The sequence below is a fragment of the Camelus dromedarius genome, chromosome 17 (assembly GCF_036321535.1).
Source record: "Camelus dromedarius isolate mCamDro1 chromosome 17, mCamDro1.pat, whole genome shotgun sequence".
NCBI classification, from domain to species: Eukaryota; Metazoa; Chordata; class Mammalia; order Artiodactyla; family Camelidae; genus Camelus; species Camelus dromedarius.
Window position 1 is genome coordinate 15,718,413 of NC_087452.1, and position 13,563 is coordinate 15,731,975.

At 41.6% G+C, this 13,563-nt stretch overlaps 1 protein-coding gene across 1 annotated transcript in view; it reads left to right on the top strand.

Annotated features, from left to right (window-relative positions):
- The first annotated feature begins 451 nt into the window (after positions 1-451).
- The window catches only part of RYBP (RING1 and YY1 binding protein), a 70,665-nt gene continuing 57,553 nt past the window's right edge, over positions 452-13,563 (top strand). The window contains exons 1-2 of the mRNA XM_031471157.2: positions 452-573; positions 1,328-1,453. Coding sequence (XP_031327017.2) covers positions 542-573; positions 1,328-1,453 — 158 coding nt within the window. The 5' untranslated portion in view covers positions 452-541. The remainder of the gene's footprint in view (positions 574-1,327; positions 1,454-13,563) is intronic.

The window sequence follows — 13,563 nt, forward strand, 5'->3', positions numbered from 1 at the left end:
GGCCGGGGGCCGGGCGAAAGCCCCACGGGGCGCCGCGTGGAGCCTGGCGCCCAGCGCCGGCACCCGGGCGCGGCCACGTGCGCCCCGCCGGGCTCGCACGCTCCGCCGCGCCGGGCCGCGGGGCCAGCGGCAGGCACGCGCGCCCCCAGCGCGCACACACTCCCGGGCACGCACACCGGCGGCCCGGCCCACGTCCGCCCCGCCCCGCCCTTTCCCGCGTCCCGCCCCCGCCCTCGCGGCGCCGGCCGCCGCCTTCCCATTGGCCGCCTGGCGCGTGACGCGAGGCGCCCGGCCCCGCCCCTCGTCAGTCACTCGGCGGAGGCGGCGCTGGCGGGGACTAGTCTCGTCCGGAGACTGGCAGCGGCGGCGGCGGCGGCGGCAGCAGCAGCAGCGGCGACGGCAGGAGCTCGAGCCCCAGCGGCTGAGGGCGGGCGGGCGCGGGGGAGGGAGGGGGGCCGGTCCGCGACGACTCCCCGGACGGCGTTTCTCCTCCGAGCGGCGCCGGGTTCGGCTTTGGGGGGGGCGGGGGTACAGCCCATCCATGACCATGGGCGACAAGAAGAGCCCGACCAGGTACCTGCTCCGAGCTGAGGGGGCGGAAGGGGAGGGAGGACTGGGGGCGGGCGGGGGCCGGCGACGACTAGGCCCCGGAGCCACCCGGGGCGGGGGGAGGCGCTGCTAAGATGGAGATCCGGGGGCGGGGGGAGGCGGCGGCGGCGGGCGGTGGCGGTGGCGGCGGCGGGAGGCGGTGTCGCTCCTGCTCGGGGCCGGCGGCTGTGCGCGCCGCAGCCATGGCGGCTCCTCCTCAGCCGCCCTCCGCCGCCGCCGCCGCCGCCGCCACTCCTCCCAGACAAAGGGAGATTTAACCAGGTGGGGAGGGAGGGAGGGCGCGAGCATGGGAGGGGAGAGGGAAGGAGCCTGCCCACTCCCCGCCGCCGGCCTCGGGCTGCCCCTGCGCGCCCCCTCCAGATCCGGCCCGCGGCTCCCCTCCCGGCCCCCCCAGCCCCACGCTCAAGTCCACAAGTCCGCCCGCTTCCTGCGCCCGCCGCGGCCCTTCCCGGGGCGCCGCCGCCGCCTACTGTGCGAGGCAGCACGGCCCGGGCCCGGAGGCTGCGGGGCGCCGGTGGGGGCGCGGCGTCCCCTCCCCCGGTCCCTCTCCTCGTCCCCGAAAAGGGTGGGTGGGTGGTCGGTCGCCCGAGCGAAGTTTCCAGCGCCTGATTCCTGCGAAAATACGACGCCTCACCACCGCCTGTTTTGCTGTCTTTCCCCCCTTTTCCTGCTCCCTGACTCTTCCCTCCCCTTTCCCCCACTCCTCATTCCGCCGAAGGCCAAAAAGACAAGCAAAACCTGCCGCAGACGAAGGCTTTTGGGATTGTAGTGTCTGCACCTTCAGAAACAGCGCCGAAGCCTTCAAATGCAGCATCTGCGATGTGAGGAAAGGCACCTCCACCAGGTACTTGAAGATCTGTGTTACCTTTTGTTATAGGACTTTTTTTCTTTTTTTCTTTTTCAAAGTGGGGAAGAAGGTTGTGAGCTCTACTTCTGCCCTCTTTCCAACTTGTTGATGATGGGTTTTTCTGCATTTGGGAGGGGGTGTTGATGTGTGGTTTTGGTTGTGTGTATTTCATGTTGGGTGCAAAGCCTCATGTTCACTGAATGATTTATGGGAGGGAATTTTTCCAGGTTTTGTCTTACTTCAAACAGATCCTGAATTTATTTGACACTTGAATCCTTTGGCTTATTGGTACTGGAACCAAACGTAGTACTTTTGCTATGGATTCTAGGACATTAGACCGTTTATTTTTGCCATGTGCAAAATGTTTTTAATTTACTTGCCCTGAATTATTTTTCTCTTCTCTGAGAAATGGAGTGGTGGTTGTACGGTAAAGTGGTGGTTGTGCTTTTCCTGTCCTGAGCTGCAAATGTCTGGTTTTTTTCTTGCACTTGAAAATGAATGCTGGGGTTTGTTAAAGTGCATTTTGGGGAAGACTGAAGGGTCAGTTTGTGTATGGTTGGGGTTTTTTTTTTTTCTGATTAGCTTATGCAGAGTGGTGATGGAGGACGATTTTTGCAAAGTGTGAAATGAACGGTGTGATTATGTTGGAGTTTTGTTTAAAGCTTTACTATGATGAAAAGAATGTTGAGAAAATTCCTTTTCATTTTGTTGGAGGTACTAAACCTTCGGGTATCAAAACGAGTTGAACTACTCCATAATCAACATTTAGATGTACTTGGATGAAATCTCGAAGCTAATTTTGTAGTTTTCCTGTCATCTTTTAACTTGTATCTGGAATGTGTTTCAGTGATGTTAAGAGTTTGAAGTTAAACTATTCTTTATGCCGTTTAATGGTCAGACATTGGAGTGTGTGTGTATGTGTGTGTGTGTGAAAGGAACACAGAAAGAGTGAGTTCCTGGTGGATCTTTAAAGTTGGTTGCCAAAAGTCTCATTTCATCAGATACTTATTTTTTAATTGGTGGTGTTCCAACATGACCTTATAAGTAGTGCTCTGCATTTCTAACTAGGTATTTGTTCTTTGATTAAATGAATGTGTTCTGTTAGGGTTTAGATGCTTTATTTATACCTTGGAGTAAGTAGGGTATTGGGCAACTTGAGAATAACTGGGATGAATTGGTTCAGTGACTGGTGGATCAGTTCTGTGAATTCCACTAACTCTAAATAATGAGACCTTTGAATAAAAATACTCAGGAACTAGAAATATTTCCCCGTAAGTAGTTTTTAAAGTGAACTCATATCAATATTTTCTGTTATCATAGAGCAGAAAGAACACCCATTGGGAGCTTAGTAGATTTTGTTTTGCTGTCTAAAACAGGGAATTCCATCAAATGACATGAACGTTTAGAAATGTATTTGTTATCTAAAGCGGTAGTGATTGTATTTTATTTATGAGTAATGTTTTTTTACGTGTAGAATCCCTCAGAGGCCAAACCTCTTTATTGTGGTTTTGCTTTGAGTGTTACCGTAGATGATGTTCAAGTAAATGACTAGGAAACTCCTAAGAACTTGAGAACTTTACTGATGAAGAGAAACTTAAAGCAAATTCAAGTTTACATCCGATGTATTGCTGGGAAAAATTATCTCATAATAAAATGCATTTCAGTTTCTGCAAGTAGAAAAAAATCTGACTCATCAACTTTTTGGAAGCACGTGGAAGGTTTTGACTTTAAAAACAATATAGTTGCTAAAATGTTTTGAGTCACAGATGACAGCAGTGGAATTCAGTTTTTTCAACAAATGTATTATTAATAATGAAAATATTCTATAGTCTGTTCAGGGATAGGATACTCACCTATTCTTTTTGAGAATCTCCTAGTAATTTTTTGATGTCTGTGGTTGTATAGAATTTGAACAGATTTTAGACATCTGAGGACTTAAAATCTTACCAACTCTTGATATTCTTACATAGCTTAAATTAGCTTCATCTTGGTTATTGTCAGTATTTTGGTGTGTTAGATCTAGAACTCTATAAAAAGACTTTACCCTAGAAGTCATTAATCGGAAGGCAAATAACATTTTGTGTTTCTTATGCAGTGAATGGGCTTCATGTGTAAATTTTGTAGGTTTCTGTTCTGTCCAGTGTATTAACTTGGTTAATTTCTGTGTGCTGCTAATTACTGCTCTGTTTTTTACCTGGACCTTTTTCTTGTAATTTTCTAGGATAATTTTTAAATAATAAAAGGAAGTCTAACCTGTTGACTGGTATAGAAATTGGGTTTTATTGCTCTGAGCTGCTGTTTCATATTTTAACAGCTTTGCTAGTTGGCTAGCCCAGTGGTCATTTGGAGTTTGTTCATCACTCTTGTCATTGTTGTTGCCGTCGTATATCTACCAGTAAAGCAAAGAAGTCAGCTTTGAATTAGTGGTAGTCCAGTAGGACACAGAACTGTGTATACCCTTTGAGATTAGAATTGATGTTACTCAATTTGATTAGGAAAATATTGCTACTCATCCAAAGAACATTTAATTCCTAGGATGTGAAAGATTCTGCTCGACATGGTGGGGGGGGTGTTAAAAAAGGTTGGTAAGACACTTCCAGGAATGACCATAATCCAAGTTATAACGGTTCTAAGAGAGGTATAAACAAAGTGCTATGGGAAGTCCCAGCACTCGGGGTTGGGCATCAGTTAGAAGGATTTCCCCCTCCCCCCAACTCTTCTGGACAAGGAGAATTGATATCTACAAAATTACCTGCCATCTTTCACTGTTACTGCTATGTGTACTAGATAAATTTAATTCTGCAGGTAGAGTCATGAAAGTAATTTAGAAGGTCTTTTCTTTCTGGAGCAGCATAAAGCAGAATGAAAGATCAGAAGCTCCAAAGGAACGTGTTACGAGAAGGAGGTGGCACCACTTCCTAGGCTACTTAGAAGTTCAGGGGGCGGTAGAGATCTCTATTTTGAATGTACTATCAATTTTATGTGGGGTATCTTTGGTTCTTAAACTTCTTTTTCCATCTACACTGTTCCACGTTCTACCCTTTGCCGGTTATTTTTTTTTAATAGTTTTATTGAAGCATAATTTACTTATCATAAAACCCACCAATTGTTCAAGTGTACAATTCAGTGATTTTTAGTAATTTTAAAAAGTTGTACAACCATCACCACAATCCAGTTTTAGAACGTGTCCATCACTTTGAATGGTTTCCTTCTGCCTGTTCTGTGGCGTCCTTTTACCCAGTCTTCAGTACTGGAGCCCGGAGGAGGCACCTGCTGCTGGCCGGTTGCCTTCCCACCAGGCTAACGTGCTCTAAGCCTTTCGAGGTAGTAAATAAAGGAGTGCGCATAGAAGCTGGTTGTGGGTGGGGAAGAGACACTATCCCTTCCCTAGGTGATAGCTAAAGTAGTATTTCCCAGCCCATTTTGCCAGTCTCCTGAAAGAGGGTGCCAGTTTTTAAAAGGAAAAAAAGCAAAACAAAAGCACAAATTCACAGATTTACCTAACCGTTGTCCTGTTAAGTTGAAGTTCTTGAGTGTTGGGCAGAGTAACTTCCTAGACTTGGTGATAAATTAAATATACTTTACTTTTGTTCTTATTTCTTTGAACGCAGTGGTCTCTTTAAACATTGCTAAAACATTGCTGCAGCTCGTCTTGATTAGTGGTTCTTTGATAAATAACTGCATGTTGACCTTCCCATACTGCTTAACACTCATTGGAAAATCGGAAAATTTTTGCACTGGGTAATTACCATAGACTTAAAATTTTTCTCAGCTTCATCTCCAGATTTTTATCATGGTGTTGAGTTGAAATCATGTTTTATTTAATTCCTGTTTATTTGAATACTATCTTCCTGAAAAGTGTACTGTATTTAGAGCTTTTTTTTTTTAATGGAGGCACTGGGGATTGAACCCAGAACCTAGAGCATACTAAGCACACACCCTACCACTGAGCTGTACCCTCCCCCCTTGTATTTAGAGCTTTTACAGAAAAATAAAAGTGAGCAGTTTGCTGTAAGATATGTAATAAAATTGGCTTTAAAGAAAAGTTGGTACTCAGAATATCTACTGGAAAGTTGGTACTCTGTTGATAGTGTGTAAAACGTTTTCTTTGTTCAGGAACTCTCTGATTCTTCGCACTTAGAGCTGTGGACTTTGTCTCCCCTTAAATTCAAATACCCAAACATCCCAAAGTCTCTTGAGTAGTTTTGGAGTGCTTTAGAAGTGGGAAACACATATTTAGTGAAACGTGACAGTTTTGCTCTTTGCTGAAAGCTTCAGAAGCGCATCATCTGGTGACACTTTTCAGATAGGAAGACTTCCAGAAAGCAGAGGGGGTTCCTAACCTGGAGCGAGGCTAGGCCCTTCCCCACCACAGTGGTTTTGCTCCTTAGGCCATATTGGGTTTACTGAAGTGTTGGTCATTCATAAAACTTCTCCATAAAATACGTCGAAAAATTACCTGTCTTCCAAATCATCAAACCTTGTCAAACCTTTCAGCCTCGAAGCTCTTACAAAAGTGGGAACAGTTTTAAAGATCACTCTTACTCAGAAATGGAGTGATAATTTATTTTGTATTTGCTATTACATTGAACTTAACTGATTTATTGGTACTGACTTGATCTTTTGTATACTGGATGACCTTGAAGTAAATTACCTGGGTAGTTGTGGTTATTTGACAAGTTTTTATTGAGTATGCAGCCATCTGGGCTCTGGGTGTACAGTGGTGTAAAGACAGACAAGGTCTTTGTTTTCATGGAGCTTGAAATACTATGGAGAGGAAAAGAAAATAAACAAGTGAACAGAAAAATAAGATAATTTCAGCTAGAGACAAGTACTACGAAGAAATTTGAGCAGGGTAGGGAACTGTAGAGTGAGGAGAGCTGGGTGGAGTGATGCTTTATAGACATTGTTGAGATGCACACTTGCCTTTTTAGGAAACGCTGGTGCTGCTTTCTTATGGAGCAAGGGGATTGTGATTTCTGGAGGTTTACCTGTGCCAGTTAGCTCATTTGGTTGGGGACAGTTTAGAGTTCGAGTGTTTGTGCGTAGGCTACTCAACTTGTCTTAGTTGCGTGTTGTAGACTAAACTCAGACCAGCTAATGGGTCAGTATATCCTATTACAGTTGACCCTTAAACGACTGGGAGGTTAGTGGCACCAATATCCGCCCTCCTGGGCGCTGTCAAAAATCCATGTAACAATTGTCCCTCAGCATCCTAGGGGCATGTGTACCAGGACCCACCATGGGTTTCCCAGGATGCTCAAGTTCCATAGTTGGCCTCTGTACCTGTGGTTCTGTGTCTGTGGATTTAACCAACCATGGATTGTGTAGGACCGTAGTCCATATTTATTGGGAAAAATCTATGTATAAATGGACATGGGCAGTTTAAACCCATGTTGTTCAAAGCTCAGCTGTTACTAAGATGGGAGGTTTTGAATGGATTCAGTTGTGTATTGTTTATTCATGCTTCATATATTTATTGTGTGCTTCTGTAGATGCTGAAGAAATTCCAAGTGGCTGTAGTTTACCAAGATAGTTATCAGCACTAACTCAGTTCATCAGTACTTCTGGTAATAGTGGGTCTCCAGATGTCTCCTTCACAAGTTGAACTAAAACATTCTACAGTCATTGTGGCTCTCATTTTTCCTTTTGCCCTGTCACCAAAGGAGGCCTTTTCTCTTTGTGGCATCTTCCTTTATACTTCCTATCACTAGCTCCCCTCCTGTGTTTTTTCTTTTTACCTTTGTATTTTTAAGTTAAACTTTTTTAACTCTAGCATGCGTATGGAGAAGTGCACAAATGATAAGGCTTGATAAACTTTCACAAAGTGAGTGCGCCTGTGTAACCAGCATCCAGATTAAGAAACAGCATTACCAGAACCCTAGAAGTCCTTTGGGTGCTCTTATAGTGTCTTCCCCCTACCCCAACGCTGTCCTGACTTCTAACACTGGAGATGAGTTTTGCTTGGTTTTGAACTTCATTTAAGTGGAGTCATACAGTATAGTTTGTACTCTTTGGGGTCTGGCTTCTTCCACTCATTGTTATATTTATGAATATCCGTGTTGTGTGTAGTTCTTGTTTCTTTTACTAGTGCTGTTTATCCTAAGACTGTCTTAGAGCTCAACTCTGCATACAGGTCCCTAACACATTCTAGAGATAGGATCTCTCCTCAGCTTCTGGTCATTACCTACACCCTTGAACACAGCTGTCTCCTCCCAGCAACACCGTAAATCCACACACATCATTAGGTGAAAGGAATAAGACCTGGTATGGAGAACTTTCTAGAATATTTAAACGGAGTAAATAAACTTTTGCCTTTTGTGAGTTGTATTGTTCATCATTTATATTTGACGGCATTGGTTAAATTGAAAATTCCTGCTCTTAAGGAATCTAACAGACTTGTTGAAAGGATAAGACAATAAAAAGATAGCCCGCGGTATGAACTGCATGGTGGGCTTGGAATAATGAGTAGTAGTACTTTTTAGAGGAGATGGAGATGGTCAGTCTGGGGGGGTATGATGAGGAGGGCCTAGCTGAATCTGGGGTTTAAAATAGGCCTTTTTGATTCTTGGATATAGGATTTATTGTGCAGGTTGATACAGGTTCTCTGTCCCTGCCTACCTCCTTTTTAACTGTTTACTCTCTTCAGATGTCATCCATACCTTTCCACTTCTCTTTACAGGTTGGTAATCCCCAGATGCTGTTTACTAACCACTTGTCACCACCCGCATGCACACATACATTTGACAGACAGATCCAGCTGGTTCTTGGGCCTCTCCACTTGGGACAACTTAAGTTATGTCCTGGTTCTCATTGCCTCTAGGATAAAGTCCAAATCCGGAGCACCACAAAGGGCTTCTGATTTGGTCTTTTACCATTTCTGTAGGATTTCTGGAAGCAGCCTGCCACCACCCCATCTGCCCTCCACGCACAGCATGTGTGTTTCATGCCAGACTGCTTGGTGTTTTCCTAACATGGACCGTGATGTCTCATTTCCATACCATCACACGTTCTTTTCCTCTGGATTTTCTTCCGAAGTGCCGCTCCTTCCTTTTGAGTCCTGGCTGACTCCTATTTGTCCTTCTAGGTGGCTCAGGATGCCTTTCCATCACCTGCAATCATGTATGCTCTTTGTAACACTTGAACTGTTTTTTTATTTGATTGCCTCTGTTACGTGTTCACCTTTTTTGAAGGCAGGACCTTTCTTTTCAAAGCCTTATTTTCTTATGTCTTACAATAAGGGCACCTAGCAGGGGTTCAGTGAATGTATATATAGAGTAGGTGAAGACTGGAAGTTTCAACTGGAGTTGTCTTTAATACTGTTCCAGTTAGGAGTTCTAATACATACTTTTGCATATTGGGGCTAGCATCCTATATGTAAAGGATTAGGGGAGATTTGTCTTTATGAAGTGTGTCTTTAAAAAGTAGTTTTCTCATTTTTCTGGCTTTGTTTTCTAAACATGTTCTAGAAATTAAACACATACTTACAGCCTTAGAGGCTGTGGGCCATGCACTTAAAGTACTTTCTGGGATGGTTTTGAGCTTTAGAGCTTTTAGCACACTTACCTACATGACAATAACTGTGAAGATTCTTACTCCCTTTTGGTTGCCCATTTGGTGATTTAAGTAGCCAAAAGTCATTTCAAGAAGTCTGGTAATAAAGCAGAGGATAAGTTATGTTGCGCAAAACCAGTTTTGAGGTGTGATAAGGAACTCGATGGGTGTGCTTGTAAGCTGGCACCTAAAGGCAGTTTCAGAATGGCTACAGAACACTCTGGGTGTTGTTGGAAATGTCATGCTACCTTGGCCATTGTGTTCAGTTGTGCTGTGTTAACATACTCAGCTTGATGGTTGTGCCTTGTACATGGTGTACGTTACTGTTCTATTGAATAAATTGGGTTAATTAGTTCTGTTAAGTTGAAGTCTTGACTCATTTATTTAGCTGTAATTTCAGTTCTGTGCAGTGATTACACAGACTGTGCTGCCAAGGATGAATTCTCAGTAAAGGCAATGCAGATAAACTTCTGTTACTCAGAAATCATAAATACAGATCTTTCTCAACCTAAAATGGGGTTATGCCCAGATAACCCATCATAAGTTGAAAACACCTAAAATTGGAAGTGCATTTAATACACCTAACTTGTCTAACATCACAGCTTAGCTTAGTCTAGCTTAAACATGCTCAGGATACTTTTAACAGTAGCTTCCAGTTGGGCAAATCATCAAACAACAAAACCTGTCTTACACTAAAGTATTAAATATCTCATGTAATGTATTGAAGACTGTACTGAAAAACAGACAGGTTGTCTGGGCACAGAATGGTTGTGTTGGGTGCTTGCCCTCGTGGTTGTGATTGGATGGCTTACTGGGACCTGGGGTCTCCTGCCTCTGCCCAGCATCACCAGAGACTATTTATTGTACTACAGATCTCTCGCCCAGGGATAGATCAAAATCCAAAATCTGAAGTGTGGTTCTGCTGACTGTATATCACTTTTTCAAGTCGAAAAATGCTAAATCGAGCCATCTTAAGTCGGGAACTGTCTATAGTTGAAATCACAAAGTAAACATGAAATTTTTATTTTTAAATGTGAGTAGATTTTTATTCTTCCTCTCCTTTCCTCACTCTGTCATTTTAGAAGATCTATTTAAATGATCTTTTGGTTGGGAAAAGAAACTAGGAAGGGGTATGTGAAAGAAACATCTTAAAACTTGTTCAGAACATTTTCTCTGTAATTTAAGATCATTAGCAATACAATAGAAGGTGACACTTTGATAGCCTTTGGAAGGCACAAGAAATTTAGAGTGATGTTAGGATGCCAGTTGCATCAGTGTATTGGGTCTTAAAACCCACTGTGTGTAGTGCTTTGTCAGAGGGAGAAAACAAACCTGGTGACTGCTGTCTAAGAACAGGTCAGATGTCATAATGTAGGCGATGAGTTTTATGCACTGTTCATTTCTTTTACAAATTTGAAAATTGTTTAATATCATAAGTGCTGCAAGAATATTCAGGGTTGCAAGAAACAGGAATTCACCTCAAACTACCTTAAGTCAAAACAAAACAAAAAATGAATTTATTGGCCCACATAGCCAGTAATGAAAAGGATACTACTGTCCGAACTCAGAATCAAAGGAAGAACTGCAGGAACCCCAGTCACTTGCCAAATTCCTGGACCATTCTTTGTTGCCTGGAGGTTGAGATACTGTGATTGTGCAGTCCTAACACATCTTCAGGGTTTGTTACTTGAAGGGAGATGGGACACTTAGAACTAGGTGGACAGAAAATAGCTCTCATGGTATAGTATCCCGGCTTTGTTACTGGGCTCGTGGTCCTGATATGTTCAGTTCTAGTTTCAAACTACAATGAACTCCTTGAATCAGGAGCTCTGTTTATCTGGTATTAAACCAGCACCTTATACATTTTTATCATATATATATAAAGGAAAAAAAGATTACTAGTGACCATTGGTAAAATTTAAAGATACTGATATTCTGTAGGTTAACTTCCTTTATCGTTATGTATGGTCACTAATTCTTTGTCTTTGTTACAAAGGTAATCCTTATTATAAAAAACTTGGACAAAACAGAGAAACATAACTAAACAAAGTCCACTGTCATTCAGAATTATTTATTCAGCAATTTATTTATTTGCTGGGTCACAGATATTTGAATAACTGGTTTTCCAGGTGCTTTGTTTTAATATGCTAGTTCATTGAGTTTTCAAAATGATGTAGGTGTTACTTGCATGTGGGAATCCAAGTATGAGGCAGTGTGTGATATGAAACAAACTGAGTCTGATTGGAAAGATATACTCTAACCTGTTAGTTTATATGGTTCATTTTGGATTCTTCTAAGAGAAAATTTCTTATGAACACCTTATGGTCTTAGGATTTTTATTTGTAGACCATAAAACTAAAATCCAGGTTTAGGATTTCTTTTTGGAGTGTTTTAACTTGGGGAAGAATGAAAATGTCACTGAATTCTTAATACTATCTGTAGCATAATTAGTTTTGCCCAGCTCCTTTATTAAAGAACAAATAACTATACAACACGACCCACATTTAATCTTTTTATACTGAATTTGTTTAAAGTGGTGGTTCTCAAACTGTAGCATGCATCAGAATTACCTGGAAGGCTCGTTGAAACACATTTTTGGGTCCCTCCCCTAGAATTTTTGATTTCGTAGGTCTGGGGTAGCCTGATAATTTGCATTTCTTACGAGTTCCCACGTAATGTTGATGCTGCTCATTGGGGGAGCACTTTGGAAACTACTGGTTTAGATGATGTTAAATTCTCCTTTAAAGGGAAGCCAGCTAGGCTTCCTGATGAAGCTGAAGATAGTTTCTGATGCTTGTTCTGGAAAAACTATGTCTTGGCTTTTGAAGTAAGTTTAGGGGAAATAAGTGATCATTATTCTCGGAACCATGTTTTTAATCCAGAGCTGGCATTAAAGATGATTCCTTAATAAATATGTTGTGTGAAGTATAGGAGGATTTATAAGTTGGACAATATCAACTAAACTTGTTTATTTTTTACTTTCTACAATCAGCCATTATCTTTCATTACCAACATGTGGGTTGAATTTCAGATAAATTTATTTTGAAAATCTATCTCTTTACAACATATATTAGGCAGAAACAGATCTTACAATCAGTACACCAACATTGCAGTAAAATGTTGGCAAAGAACACTAACAGGTAATTATGAAAGAATTACAAACTAAGTCAGGAAACATGAGAAATGTATACAGCCTTCCCATTATTCAAATAAATACAAAATAAGATAATGTTTTTTGCAAGTCAGTAATTAAAGATGAAAAAAATTTTTTTAGTGAGGCTGAGAAGTGGGTATTCCCGCTGACCCTTGGTGGGTGGTATGCTAAGTTGACAAAATTCCCGAAGGCCATATGGCAGTGTGAAAATTTGTGTAAAAATTTCTGTGTATGTATATTATTACATCATTATTGTTACAAAATATAAAAACTACCTACATACGAATCAGCAAGGAATTGTTAAGAAAAAAGTATGAAGTAGCCATGAATATGCTGCAGCTCTTAAAAATGTGTTGAGATCTCTCATACACTGATGGAATATAAAATGGTACAACTACTCTAGAAAACAATTTGGGCAGTTTTTTACAAAACTTTCCATATGACCTAGGAATTTCATTCCTGAGTATTTATCTCAGAGAAATGAAAACTTACATTCACACAAAATCTCTTCACAAGTGTTCATCGCAGCTTCATTCGTAAGAGCCTAAAACTGGAAAGCAATGTAAAAGTCCTTAAGTATGTGAATGGTGCATCTTTACCACGGAATACTACTCAGCAATTAAAAAGGAACAAACTGTTGATAAATACAACAGCTGGTGTGCATCTCAAGGGCTGAGTGAAAAAAGCCAATCTCTAAAGGTCACATATTGTAGGATGCTATTAACATCCTTGAAATGACAAAATTACAGAGAGAACAGGTTAGTGGTTGTCAGGGGTTAGGGTTGGTGGAGGAAGGGAGGGAGGTGGGTGTTTCTAGCCCTATAAAGGGCTAGAAAGAGGGAGATCTTTGTGGTGATGTAATGGATCTGAATCTTGATTCGGTGATAGTTTCATTAATCTACACATGTGGTAAGATGTCATAGAACTGTTTACACACATTATACCAACATAAATTTCCTGGTTTTGATTCTGTACTATACTCAAGAAGGTGCAATCATTTCTGGGAAATTGGGTGAATGTTATGTGGGACCTTTTACTACCTTTGCAACTTCCTGTGTATCTATAATTATTTCAAAATAAAAATTTAAGAAAAATTTTGGAAAAAATATATAATAAAGGAAAATGTTCGTGATATATTAGAAAAAAGTTTCAAAATGATAAAAATATGATTCTGCTTTAAGTTATATTTCGTACCATTTCATGTAATATACATACCTAGAATTAATAGCTGATCAAAATAGTAGCTCTGCTTGGAGGGATGATGGCTTTGTGTGTATGTGTGCTTTTCTACAATTTTAGTGTAGATGAATTGGTATCACTTTTGTAGTTGGAAAAAACACTTCCACATTTGGAAATTTTTTTGCCTTTGTTTTTTAAAAAGTTTTTATACAATTTTTAA